At 35.7% G+C, this 12,329-nt stretch overlaps 2 protein-coding genes across 3 annotated transcripts; one reads left to right on the plus strand and one right to left on the minus strand.

Moving 5' to 3' along the window:
* Positions 1-213: 213 nt before the first annotated feature.
* Positions 214-4,438, minus strand: LOC128159920 (WASH complex subunit 1-like). Of its 2 annotated transcripts, none has more exons than XM_052823147.1 (4): positions 4,390-4,438; positions 2,759-3,297; positions 1,971-2,179; positions 214-1,167 (listed from the first exon to the last, which is right to left on the minus strand). In XM_052823147.1, exons 2-4 carry the CDS (start codon positions 3,289-3,291, stop codon positions 464-466), a joined length of 1,446 nt encoding a protein of 481 aa, XP_052679107.1. In that variant the 5' UTR covers positions 3,292-3,297; positions 4,390-4,438; the 3' UTR covers positions 214-463. The 2 variants fall into 2 exon arrangements, with proteins under 2 accessions (XP_052679107.1, XP_052679105.1); XM_052823145.1 differs by lacking the exon at positions 4,390-4,438 and adding an exon at positions 4,180-4,311.
* Positions 4,439-5,492: 1,054 nt separating this feature from the next.
* Positions 5,493-11,267, plus strand: LOC128159921 (universal stress protein Sll1388-like). Its single transcript, XM_052823148.1, has 4 exons — positions 5,493-5,787; positions 7,438-7,524; positions 9,226-9,332; positions 10,648-11,267. The coding sequence occupies exons 1-4, from the start codon at positions 5,718-5,720 to the stop codon at positions 10,888-10,890; spliced, it is 507 nt and encodes a 168-aa protein (XP_052679108.1). The 5' UTR covers positions 5,493-5,717; the 3' UTR covers positions 10,891-11,267.
* Positions 11,268-12,329: the final 1,062 nt, after the last annotated feature.

Here is a 12,329-nt window from a genome sequence, read left to right on the forward strand (position 1 = left end):
AAATCAAAACATTTCAATGAAAACTGAATATATTTTTTACAAAGAATTCATTATAACAAAAAAAAATCTTAATATTAAACATTATATGGTACTGAACTTGTGTTGTTGTGTTAATACATGTACTGAAATAACAATAAAAATTTGCAACACAATTTCAGAGAGAAAAGAGGCAAGCAAATTAAACTTCTATTCTTTGTACTTATATATATAGTTTCACATTCATTTGTATATACCAGAAAAATATGTATGTAACAATAAAGATCAGAAACCACAAACTTAATGAAATGAAATAAAATAGCCTGGAAAATTCATGATCAACAATTATGAAACATGAAACAGCTAGCAGCTGTACTGTATATGCAATATGACAATAGCACTCATCTGGTTTAAATTTTGGTGAAGCTCAAAAACACTCTTTAACAATGAATGACCCTCACTGTCCTGAGTACAATTCTGAACAACCCTACTCCCAGTCATCATCATCATCATCCCCACCCCCACCACCACCAGACTTTGGGGGAGGCGGTATCATAGAAGCAATCTTGTCCATTGCACCACCGCCCCCAGTCGGGGGTGGAGGTGGAGCATCAGAGCTTTCATTACCTCCCTTGCCTCCTCCCCCACCTCCCCCTGAAATCCCTTTCCTTCTCATGGTCAGTCTGGTGAAGAGGTCACTCATCAAATCGCCCCCACCCCCACCACTTGGGGCCACCACCTCTTTCTCTTCTTTCTTTTTCTTCTTCTCTAATTTCCTATCTTTGGCACTCTTTAGCTTGGCTCCACCTACACCTCCCGTCTTACGTATGGCATCCAGTAAACTAGACCTAGTGTCACTTGGCTGGGCAACTTCGGCAGGCGCCGAATCTGGTACTGCACTTGGAGGTCCCGGGGGTGGGGGAGGGGGAGCTTCTGGGGCTGTAGGTGGAGGGGGAGGAGGTGGGGGTGCCCCAGGAGGGGGTGGGGCTGGAGCAGAAGGGGGTGGAGGTGGGGGTGGAGCACCAGGGGGAGGTGGTGCATCCACACTGGGAGGGGCCTGGGATATTTCAGGAACAGAGGGAAGAGTTTCTTCAGGGATCACTGAGGGTAAGTCAGGAATGTTACTGCCCAGGACAGACGGGGCTATGGATTTTTCTTGGTCTAATACAAAGGAGAGATCATCAGCAACACCTGCAATGAATGATTGTATATATCAGTGATTACATTACATAAGTTTTTTGTTGTTGCTTCAATTCATTAATCACTTCAAAGTACATTGCGTACAGTTCATGAATCAGATATACATCTACACTCTTTAACAAATGCACATCTAAATGTTGGTTGAAACTCTTGCAAACAATTCATAAAATATACAAATGTTCCTTTAGAAACTAGCTGCATGTCTGTAGCTCCCAGTCTAATAAAATTTGGATGGACGACCTGGGAGCTACAGTGCAGTTTACGGCGCACAAAAAGTTGCACTAGTATTGGATTGATTTACTATATTTTCATGCAAATTCTGCGAAAACAAGTACATGTAGTACCATAAAATTCTTCAGGCAATTTACTACTGATATCGTCACTTTAATAACCTCAGACTTTCTTTTAAACCTGATAACCGACCTCAAGTATATTTATTCATTTTGAGATCATGAGTCGCCATTTTTACATGTAAACAAACTGCATCACTTCACTTTACTTGGTGGGTAACAGAGGCAAGAGAAGTAACGATATCTGTAGTAAAATGTTTGAGAAATTTTTGGGAATCAAATTTTTATACAGATTGTGTTCGGAAATGAGATTAATCAGTCCCAAACTAGTGCATTTTATTGTGTGACGTAATTTGCAGTTTTTTACTACGAGAGGCACTGCATCTCCAGGGTCGTCTATCCAATTTTTTTCAGACCGGGAGCTACAGACCTACAGATACCTACAATCAAGTTTATGTGTTAGAGATTCAGACATGTAATACTTGACTGTAAGTATAAATATACCTGGTAGGTTGGGCAGGAAGTCGGGGACAGCAATCTCTGGGAAGTCGACAATGACCGGTTTGAAGGAGATGTCGTCCACCTTCTGTCCCTGTAGCCCCTCGTTGGTGGTGATTGTGGTGGGGGCCGCATCGATTTCACTCTCTTCCTCCATCGCTGTACGTGTCTTCTTCACCACTCCCAAAGGATCCAGCATTGTGTATTGCTTATATCTGGACATACAAAGCATTGTAAAATTTTAAACTTAATTTATTGGTAAAAACAGAGTGTGGTTTCATCAGCATTCATTGAATACCAATTTTCATGAATTTTGCTGTTGAGTTGACTAATTAAATGTGATGTTCATTGTAAATTAAAACATATTCACAGGTATAGTTTAAAAAAGAAAATATTTTAAGACTAATTATCACAACTAAACACATTTGAGACTCAAAATTTCCTTTTCAGCTTGACCATTGAATGGGGTGATCAAATAAGAATAGATTAATCACCTTTTTATTAGTAATAAAATAACGTGGAATCACTGAATTTCACAAGGGCCAATTTTGCAAATTACCAATTATTCATAACTTCATGGTGACCTTATTTTGTGGACTCATACACATGTATTTTGGATCAAATATCATAATTCATTGAGGATGTAAATTTATGGATGAGTTGTAACCACAGTCCAAGAAATCTGAACAACTGCAAAAATTATTGATTACACTGAATAATGTATAATGCATTTTTCATTCTTAATTTACTGCAAGTTTAACTTGTAAATGTAGCAGCAAACATGCAGTACTCACAAGTTCTCTGAGGTGTTGAACAGCAGCAGTGAGCTGATGGAGGGAATTGATTTTGGTAATCCTCCAAGTCCATCCCTCTGGCTGGCATCATTTTTATGCTTCAGTTTTAGATGAACATTGTAGAACTGTAATTTCTCCTTCAGGGATTTATCATCGAGTCCCTTATGTTTGGAGGATACTCTGTAATGTGGCCGATTGATTTCACGTAGGCCATTGCTGCTCTGTAGGGGAAATATCAGCCCATACTCCTCCAAGTCTTCAGACACTGGGTATTTAGCCGAGGCAAACACCTTGGTGGCTTTGTTGCTGCCTTTGATTTTGTCCACTTTGGCCTGGGCTAAGCTTATCCTGTCATTGACTCTCTGGAGCCTTGTTCGGTTCTCGTTGAGTTTGTTGCTTATTCTTTTAAATACTTCATTGGCCACTTGGTCCAAATAACTCAGGGAGTCTGCAATCTGATGAACAGTCTCCTCTCGTCTTAAGTCTGGTGGTACATTTGGGATGTTGAAGTTTTGACAAGACATTTCTGGCATCTAGACCTGTTTAAATAGGTTCTAAAAATGTGAAATTATGCATTCTAAAATATACTCAATGCATTGATTCTCTTTGTACAGTTTGATTTGATCATGAAACTCAAAATGCAACTACTATTTAGTACATGTATTATGTTTCTGGTTATTATTCCTAGATAAAGAGATTGATTCTGATTCTGTCATTAGCAGTATAAAATTTTATAAAACTTTACCAGATTGATTAGCAATAAACATAACCAAAAATAAATAAATAAAATAAAATGGTAGTTGATATGCAAAATCTTCTAATGGTATGTATAATATTTTACATTTCTAGATCATATTCATATAAACTATTTTCAAGAGCAACTGATATGTTGTCATTGAAAGGTTACATTCCTATAAGCAAAAACAGCAAGGAAAACCTATATACAGCATTGCAAAGTTAGAGAATTGTCCAGTTTTAACATCTTGCAATAATGTATTAACAGTGATGACAGTTTTTAAATATTGATTTTCAGTTTTGATGAAATTTAATTTTTACAATTAAGAAATAGAAGAGTTTATATTCTTATAAATGTATTATCCTTAATACTTCAAGATATGAACGTTAAAAACGTGGTTTTTGTTAGAATCTTCTTTATTAAAAGAGATTCAGATCATAATATCCATATTCTAAAAAGTTAAAATTATTTTGAAATCCAGTTTTATACCAAGATTACATGCTTTAACCATGTTAACAATTAAATGCAAAAGACTAAATTATAGATTCTTTCCACACCATACCAGAGACATAAATAATTTATTAATTGAGTTATTTATGTCTCTGCACCATACAGTATCATTCAATAACTCATATAATAAAAAATGGCAACGAGAGGCGCCTGTGTAATCACTGGCAATACATACTTGATACTCGCAGATGTGCACTTCAAAAAGGGGGCGGCATCACATGACTTTCACAAGATTTATTTACATCATGCGTCTTAGAACATTGATTGACGAATAGTTAAATGTGATACACAACTTAGTATATGACCGTGAAGAAGCAAAAAGAAGCAAAAAGATAGCACGACGAAATAAATAGAATAGTAAAACGTTGAAAATAAAAATATTTACCAATTGTTGACGGATATGCGATAAACTAGACTATTCAGCTAAACCTATCTATAAACAGAAAGCAGATATCCGGATTATATATATCGTGATGCGTGAAAATTTTATTTCCGCACACTACAGGTAAACATTCCCGTCCAGGTAAGCAGTTTCAATATTTTTTTTACCCTATTTGAATAAATAAAAGTTTATCCCACGAGAGCGCGAGCGCTAGCATTATATGAGGTGAAAACAACCCCTTCCCTTGGGCCCCGCTGTATCCACTGAGTTGATCACGTCAATACAACCGCACACAACTCGTTCTTTACAATATGACGTCACAACCTATCGTACAACTGTACCTGGCTGCATAGATACTTACCGAGGTAAGTTAAAATTGATCTGTCATAATGATATAGTGTATAAAAAATAAGTTACAAGAAAGTTAAATCACGATACATCAGACATACTTGGTCCATTACATCGAGCAGCTATGTAACATACTATAACGTTAGTAGTAATACGTCGTATGGCCATAACCGCTACTGGAAATGGTTACAATGTCTTGCACATGTATCCTTGGAGGCCCATGAGTCGTTGTCTGTGCCACATTAGGCGCTTAGTTAAAATACACTATTAAATTTAATATTAACACCATATAAAGGACATCTATTAATTAAATTGATCGTAAGACTTTACATTACCCTACATGAACAGTATATATTAATTATTTTTTCATCAAAATATATCCTGATATGTGCACTTTAACGTTAGACAATTCTGCTTTTTGTTTGGATAACAAATTGTAATTTCTAAAGTTTCTCAACTCGTATCCATGGTTATTTTTATATAGCAACACTTAATGTCATATCAGTTATTCCCCTTTGATAAATCATTGTCTTTAGATATCCATATATTATAACGTTGGGAAATCAAAATTAAAGAAGACTTTAAATCAAGAATAGAAATAAGATTTTAATGACAATAAAGACTTCGACTTTTTTTTTTTTTTACTGACAGCGAGATCTAGATTAAGACAGATATTTCAATTTTTAGATTTTTTTTGTTGAGTTTGTTGCAGTCAAGGTAAATAACTCGTATAGAATTTCTGTAAATCAATTTACTGACAGCGCGTGTCCAACCAGCGCATTAGCGAGTAACTTCCCTGACATGCATGTTCTTCGGTATATATTGTGTTGAATTTTTATCGGTAATTCGTGTGTCACAGCCCTGACCTAAAAAACCATTTTTGTTTTTTTCAAATTCATGATTTCCCCTCGTTCGGTGAATAACGTTGAATCCAGGTAGATAACACAGATTGGACCAAATACTGCACCAGCGCTGCATGAAACATGGCGACAGGGAAGAGAACGGTGGTAATAGCGATGGATGGAAGCTACCATTCTGGGTATGCCTTCCAATGTAAGTAAACAATTTCACTTAAACTCTTTTCTCACTCTTAAAACGATTCGAGTTCTGTGAATTTTGAAACCCATTCATTTGAATGTTTTTATGTTTCGCTTATCAGTTGGCCTATATATATGCGCATAAAAAAAATCAATTAACAGAGGGGACCTGTATATATTCTAAATGCACGTTACGTAAACTTGAGGGAATTGTAACGACACTAGGTTTAAAAAGGATACAACACCTTGATGGTTACCTGTTCACACTGTCAGTTGGGACATTGAACTGTTTAAAAAGAAACGCTTTATTGTGTGTGTATTCACTCATACAACGTAGTATATCATTGCATTATACGCAGATAGTATGACTATATACTAAGAAGAATTGCGTCGGTATTATACTATGATTGTAAGGGCAAATGTTTTGTGAAAAGTTAACAATTATAAAACTTGAATACACAGTTTAGTGTGTGCAAAATTCTAGACGTTTAAACTGTTGGCACTAATAAATTGTAATTCATCGTCGTTCAAACTTAAAACTGAATTTGTAATCGGTCAAAGAATCTAAGGTCATTGACATGTTAAGATATGGTACAGGGTGTTCCAAAGAAAAGTCCTTCATTGCGCAAAGCTTGTGTGTGCTAATAATGAGCAGGTTTAAAAAGTAAACATTCAGCGTTTACACTTCACTCCATAACGCATTATAATGAGAAGCGTTTTTATTGGAACCGGGAAGTTTTTGTACTGAATATTTATTCTTTACGTCCTGTATCTGGCTCAGTGGTGTTATTTCTGGTGTTTTACAAAAAGGAAATTGCATAAAGAGGAAAACACTATAACGTCCTTGTTAAATGTATCTATAGAGATGATAACAAATCAAGATAAAATGTGAAATGGCACATGCCGTGTGTTCATAAATCTGTGGAGGTCTATTAAGAGAAAGACTCTAGGGTCGGTCACTGAAACCGAACCCGCTCAAACGAAATCATTTCTGCAGCTAGAAAATCAATATATGTAAAGTAAATGCACTGCATGATTCACCTTCTCTTTTAAAAAAAAAAAAGCAATAGACTAGTGAATACCCAAAGGAGTAGTGGAACTATCTCAGATTTCTTCGTCTCCTCAGTGAATCTTCGTTGTTCGTGAGTGGCCTTCCATTCTGCTATACTAACAGCACAGTCACCATTGGCTTTTATACCCACTTGAGTTTGCATTACACCGTAAATTAGGAGGCCTACTTATACAGCTGTGTAGTATATCTTTCAATAACCTACATAATAATAAGCATTTTTTAGGCAGGGGGGGGGGGGGGGGGGCTCTGGGGCTTTCATATACAATTTATTTTATTTCGTAACAACGGAAACAAAGAAAATTTTGGTGAATTCCTATTATGTGATGTGAAATAAGATCTATAGGCGAACGTAATATCTTACTGCGCTGATATTTTCATTGTTAATGAATGTTTTAGTATATATAATTATATATGCTAAAATTTAAAAATGATTAGAGGTTTGTCGACTACGCATTCTCATTAGATAACAAATCAGTGTTGTCATAATCAAGACTTTAAAGTTGACTTTAAAGCACCAGTTTATCCATCGCCAACATTAAAATGTGCGTTTTACTATTGGTTATCTATTTTGATAAGTTTGATTCATCATTTCAGGGTACGTGGATAACATACGGAAACCTAACGACGTCGTTTACATTGTGCACAGCTTGGAGAGATTGCGCAACGAGCCGTTCCAGACCGGTATGGATCTGTTTATTCTGCGTTCAGAGTTTGATTAAATCATGGATCTCCTGTTACATCATTTACATGTCACAGATATTAAACAAGTCTGCATTATACGTGGATTTTAATTATAGTTGACGAGGAAAATTAAATTGTAGACAAAGATTATTACAGCGCAAAGCACCGACAGTTTCCAGGGGTTTTTTGCGTTTTATACTGGGTTAATGAGCAAAGCTTTGAATGTGATGCATGCTCTCACGTTATAGCAATGCAAACACATGATAATGGTTCAAATATGTTTCATTATATTATTATTTAGACATGTAAATTTAATAATATTTCAAACATGTTTAAAATTGAAAATCCCAATGTGACTAAAAACGCCAGTCCTCAACGCTATCGCAAAATGTAAATAAATAGTCAGATTGCTTAAAATCTATATAGGGACATTTTTTGGATGCTTGACAATGTGTATACGCAGCCTCTATTTTAAAAAAAAATGTTTTGACTATGTCTCAGATGAAAATGAAAATATCCACATTTAAAAAAAAAAATAGGTCCAATACATGCATGTGAGCAGTTTATTTATAGATTGATTTGAGTTTTAAAAATATACGAATATCTGTATCAAATCAACAAGATCAGCTGAATCATGGAATGGCACAACACTGATTACGCATTACGATGCCGTGCCCCCTCCCCGTGCACCCGTGCGATTTTTAAAAGGACCAAGTCACAATGTCCCTGTCATATGGTGTTTTACACAGTACACACTGTATTGGTGATCAATGAACTTACCTGAACTACCTCAGAAAGAGATAAACTTCTGACAGTAAATAAATCTATTGTGTGCATCAACCAGTACTTTACCTGAATGTCTTGACATCAATAAAATGCTCCACTCAACCTCATTTCCCCGACCTAACGCAGAACACAATGTGACAGAACATGAGCAGTTGAATTCTACATTATAACAAAGCAATGTCCCTAACCGTAACGATATCAAATTATGATTTGAATAAAACAGATGAAGCAATGCAAAGCTGGAACACAGGTCCAAGTTTTGACCGGGTACATCTCCAAAATTTGGCCATGTCTTGCAGTTGGCCTCTTGATTAAATCGCCATAATGAAGACATTTTATTTTTTCCCGTAGAAATAGCTATAAATGTTATTCTGTGCGTTTAATGGTAAATTAATGGAACTTACTGTGAGTGATCCATTCTCGTAGAATTCCTAATTATCCCAATTCCATACTTTCAATAAATCATGGAACGCAATTCTAATTAATATTCTTTAAAAGCATCTCCATTTTAACGTTCCACCAAACAACATTCTACGATCAAGTTTTGTAAAGGTCAAGTGTCAAGGCCACTGTATACATATCCAAAGGCTTTGGCGGGGTACAATGCATAATGGTAAGAATGATCCTGGCAAGAAAATATCTTGTAGTTGTATTGCCTTAATTTTAAGGTGATGGGTCAGTTAAGGATTTAGTTACATGTACATATTGTAAATTAAAACTACTAAATTTTCAAGCACGATTCAGTCTTTGAACGAGTTCTAGTTCTATAAAGATTAATTCATCATTCTTTGATATAATGCTGCATCCTTATTCACTGGGAGATGATTATATTGCAAATTGAATATTGTTGGTGTTATTGTGGTTGATATTGTCGTTGTTTCATTCTATATAACCTCTCCACTGTCACTGTTGTAGCCTTGGGGACCGCTGATGTCCAGGCTGTGTGTAACGTTCTGAAGGAGGAGGAGGAACAAGAGAAGACACTGCTGGACAAACTCAACGAACTGCTGAAGGAAAACAAAGTAAGCCGTCCATTCAAAACAGTGGCGTCGGAAGCAAATTGAAAGGGGGGGGGGGGGGGGGCTCGACTAATCATCAGAACTTACATTCACTAAGTATTGTTCACTCTTTTTCTTACGGAAATTTATTGTAATTTATTCATGCAAACTTCCAAGTGGACTTTAGTTACCATGGCATCCATCATATATATGGAAAATTCTTAATTCGTGCTGTGTAACGTTTTTATCAAAAATGATAATAATTTACATACTTTTTCTTACATTATTGGATAATTGATTAAAAAATTCAAAGGTGGAATAAAATATTTTAACAATAAAATGCTTTCTCCGGTGCTTCATTCGGGCTCTAAGTCGAGGTAGCTTTAGCATTGCAGAAAAAAAAATTATGTAATCCGCATATAACCAGCTAACGCAAGTTATCTTCCTTCAGTTTGTACCCGCACGAAGCACAAAAGAAAGCTTTTTGTTGTTTAAAATATTCCCCATCTCTTCCTCACCAGCAAACATATGGGGAATAAAGACAAGTAATTTAAAGACAGAGATAAATAGTGTATGTAGTTATTCGTTTAATTGTAATATGCACATGAAGAATAACGAATTAGACTGGTAAGTGGAAGAATAATTGTTCTAATTATAACAAGAGGAAAAGCTTATAAATGCTACAGTGTACATACACAGATATTTGATAAGAAACACAATACGAGTACTCCAGCTACACTACATCTCTATATCAGACAGATGAAATGAACGAAAGAGAAAATAATATAGTATTTGGAATCAAACAGCATTGATATACTAGCTTATATGGCTATCCGTTTTGAGGCAATCGGATTTTAGCCGACCTTAGATCTCATGGATAAATATTGCACTGCATATGTACTTGTACATACTCATGGAATTTCCTACACAAATGTGCTTGTTCTCTTTTTGGATCAATGTTCTTTGAATAACAATTCGCCAGTAGACGTATCGATCTATTTAAATTTTAATAAAAATGCTTGAAATATTGATAAAGGAATGTAATTAAATGCAACGTAAATGCGTTAGCATGAGAGAGAGAGAGAGAGAGAGAGAGAGAGAGAGAGAGAGAGAGAGAGAGAGGGGGGGGGTTGGGGGTCAGTAACCTACTTTCAATTCTAAAATGCAAAATCGCAGACATAAATTTTAATTGTAGCCATATGATTAATAGGACCATGTTTAACAGCAATATGCATATTACTTCGCAATGAACTACTGGAAAATGATAGTTCATCATGATGTTAAAAAAACGATATATTCGGAATTTATTGAGGATCTTTTTGCTTTTTATATTCATTAGTTAACCGGTGAAGTCAAAACAGGAAGTGGTGGGAAACCGGGGGAAGTGGTCATAAAGATAGCCAATGAGGTGGGAGCTGACATGATCGTCTGCGGCAGTCGGGGGCACGGAAAGCTCCGAAGGACGGTAATGGGCGTGGTTAGTGACTTCATCTTGCACCATTCGGAAGTCCCTGTAACTATATGTCGCCACAAGCCACATAATCCGGAACTACGAAAACAGAATAGTCTGGAGCCTAAGTGACTTTCTCAATAAACAAAAATGCATGTTTTACCTCGAAAGGTTTTTTTTTTCAAATTAGAAGCAAGGAGGTACTTGAAATGTATGCTTGGGTAATTTTAAAGCACATGCACTGTATATGTTTGAATTTGTTTCTGTAACAAGTAGTTTTCAGGTTACCATGACAAACACTTTAAAAATGTATATATAGAAATTACTTGCTGATTATTATGAAATCTTGAAACCTTATTGTAATTTTATAAAATGACCATTGAATACGATTAATCCATTCAGCACACTATTTACTGTTATCAAAATTTCAAATAGCGTACATTGCTGAGGACCTAACTTATGCACACGGGTCATGTTCAACGTTGAAAGAACAAACAATGAAAGAGACACCCCCAGGGATTTATTGTGTTGTTGATCTCATTGCATCTACTGAAAAAATAATTTCATTAATAAATTACCTCACTATAGCAAGACATATCTTAAATTTTAAGTTGGACCAGATGGGTAGTTTGTTGAGTCTCCTTAAATGAAAATAAAATCTCTCATTAACTTATAATATTTACTAGTGGCGGTGCAGGACTGTTTGGGATTGACCTCGATTTGAACACAGCACGCAATCAGTTTGATTGCGGTTTACTGTGGTTTCATCAATATTCGTTGAATACCAATTTTAGTGGATTTCGTTCATAAAATTAAATGTTCATCGAAGTGCAATTTCTACTATTTATTTGCATTGAAAGGATCATTGGCCACGAATTTACGTATCCTTGAAACTGTGATTTTCACTTTATCCACGAAAATTGATACCCTTGAATATTAATGAAACCACAGTATTATGGAAAGTGCAGACTCTCATCATGAGGTTACAAGGATACCCCTTTGTTTAATTCAAGTTATAGCATATAGTGCTACTTGAATTTATAACATAACGAAAGGGGATCCCATTCCAATCACCCCAAAGTCGTTGCAATCTTTGTTTTATAAAAAGTATGACTTTTTTCTATGTAAATAACTAATAAATATTCATTAAACGGCGATTGAAATAACTAATAAAGATTCATTGGTTGGGTCAAGCATTCTTAGCAATTGGTAAAAAACTGCGTCTCTACTCCATTAATTGACCATAATCGCATTGGCATCGAAGACAACCGAGGGAATGTTAGCAAATCTCAGAAAGGCGTTTTACTCGCTGCAAATTGCTCCTTTTTTGCCAAAGAAGAGGCATACTATTGCTATTTGAGTGATGTTTCAGGCGTGGCGACAGACCTCTAGCAAAGACGATTGTAGTACATGATGAACATTATTTGTGTGTGCCTATTTTTCCTTGGGTCCTTCAGCTTCTACAGAAGATTCATCATGAATTTAGAAAGAATGTACCAGGAAACTTTTTATGTGCTTTGGATTGCCAAGAAGCATTGGTTATTTTGGAACTATGTCTGATGATGATCAAT

The sequence above is a fragment of the Crassostrea angulata genome, chromosome 8 (assembly GCF_025612915.1).
Source record: "Crassostrea angulata isolate pt1a10 chromosome 8, ASM2561291v2, whole genome shotgun sequence".
In the NCBI taxonomy this organism is placed as follows: domain Eukaryota; kingdom Metazoa; phylum Mollusca; class Bivalvia; order Ostreida; family Ostreidae; genus Magallana; species Magallana angulata.

Coding starts and splice junctions, on each gene's coding strand:
- LOC128159920 (XM_052823147.1), bottom strand. CDS start 3,291: ATGCCAGAAATGTCTTGTCAAAACTTCAACATCCCAAATGTACCACCA. Junction 2,180..2,758: donor TTCAACACCTCAGAGAACTT/GTGAGTACTGCA, acceptor TTGTATGTCCAG/ATATAAGCAATACACAATGC. Junction 1,168..1,970: donor CTTCCTGCCCAACCTACCAG/GTATATTTATAC, acceptor CATTCATTGCAG/GTGTTGCTGATGATCTCTCC.
- LOC128159921 (XM_052823148.1), top strand. CDS start 5,718: ATGGCGACAGGGAAGAGAACGGTGGTAATAGCGATGGATGGAAGCTAC. Junction 7,525..9,225: donor CAACGAGCCGTTCCAGACCG/GTATGGATCTGT, acceptor TCACTGTTGTAG/CCTTGGGGACCGCTGATGTC. Junction 9,333..10,647: donor AACTGCTGAAGGAAAACAAA/GTAAGCCGTCCA, acceptor TATATTCATTAG/TTAACCGGTGAAGTCAAAAC.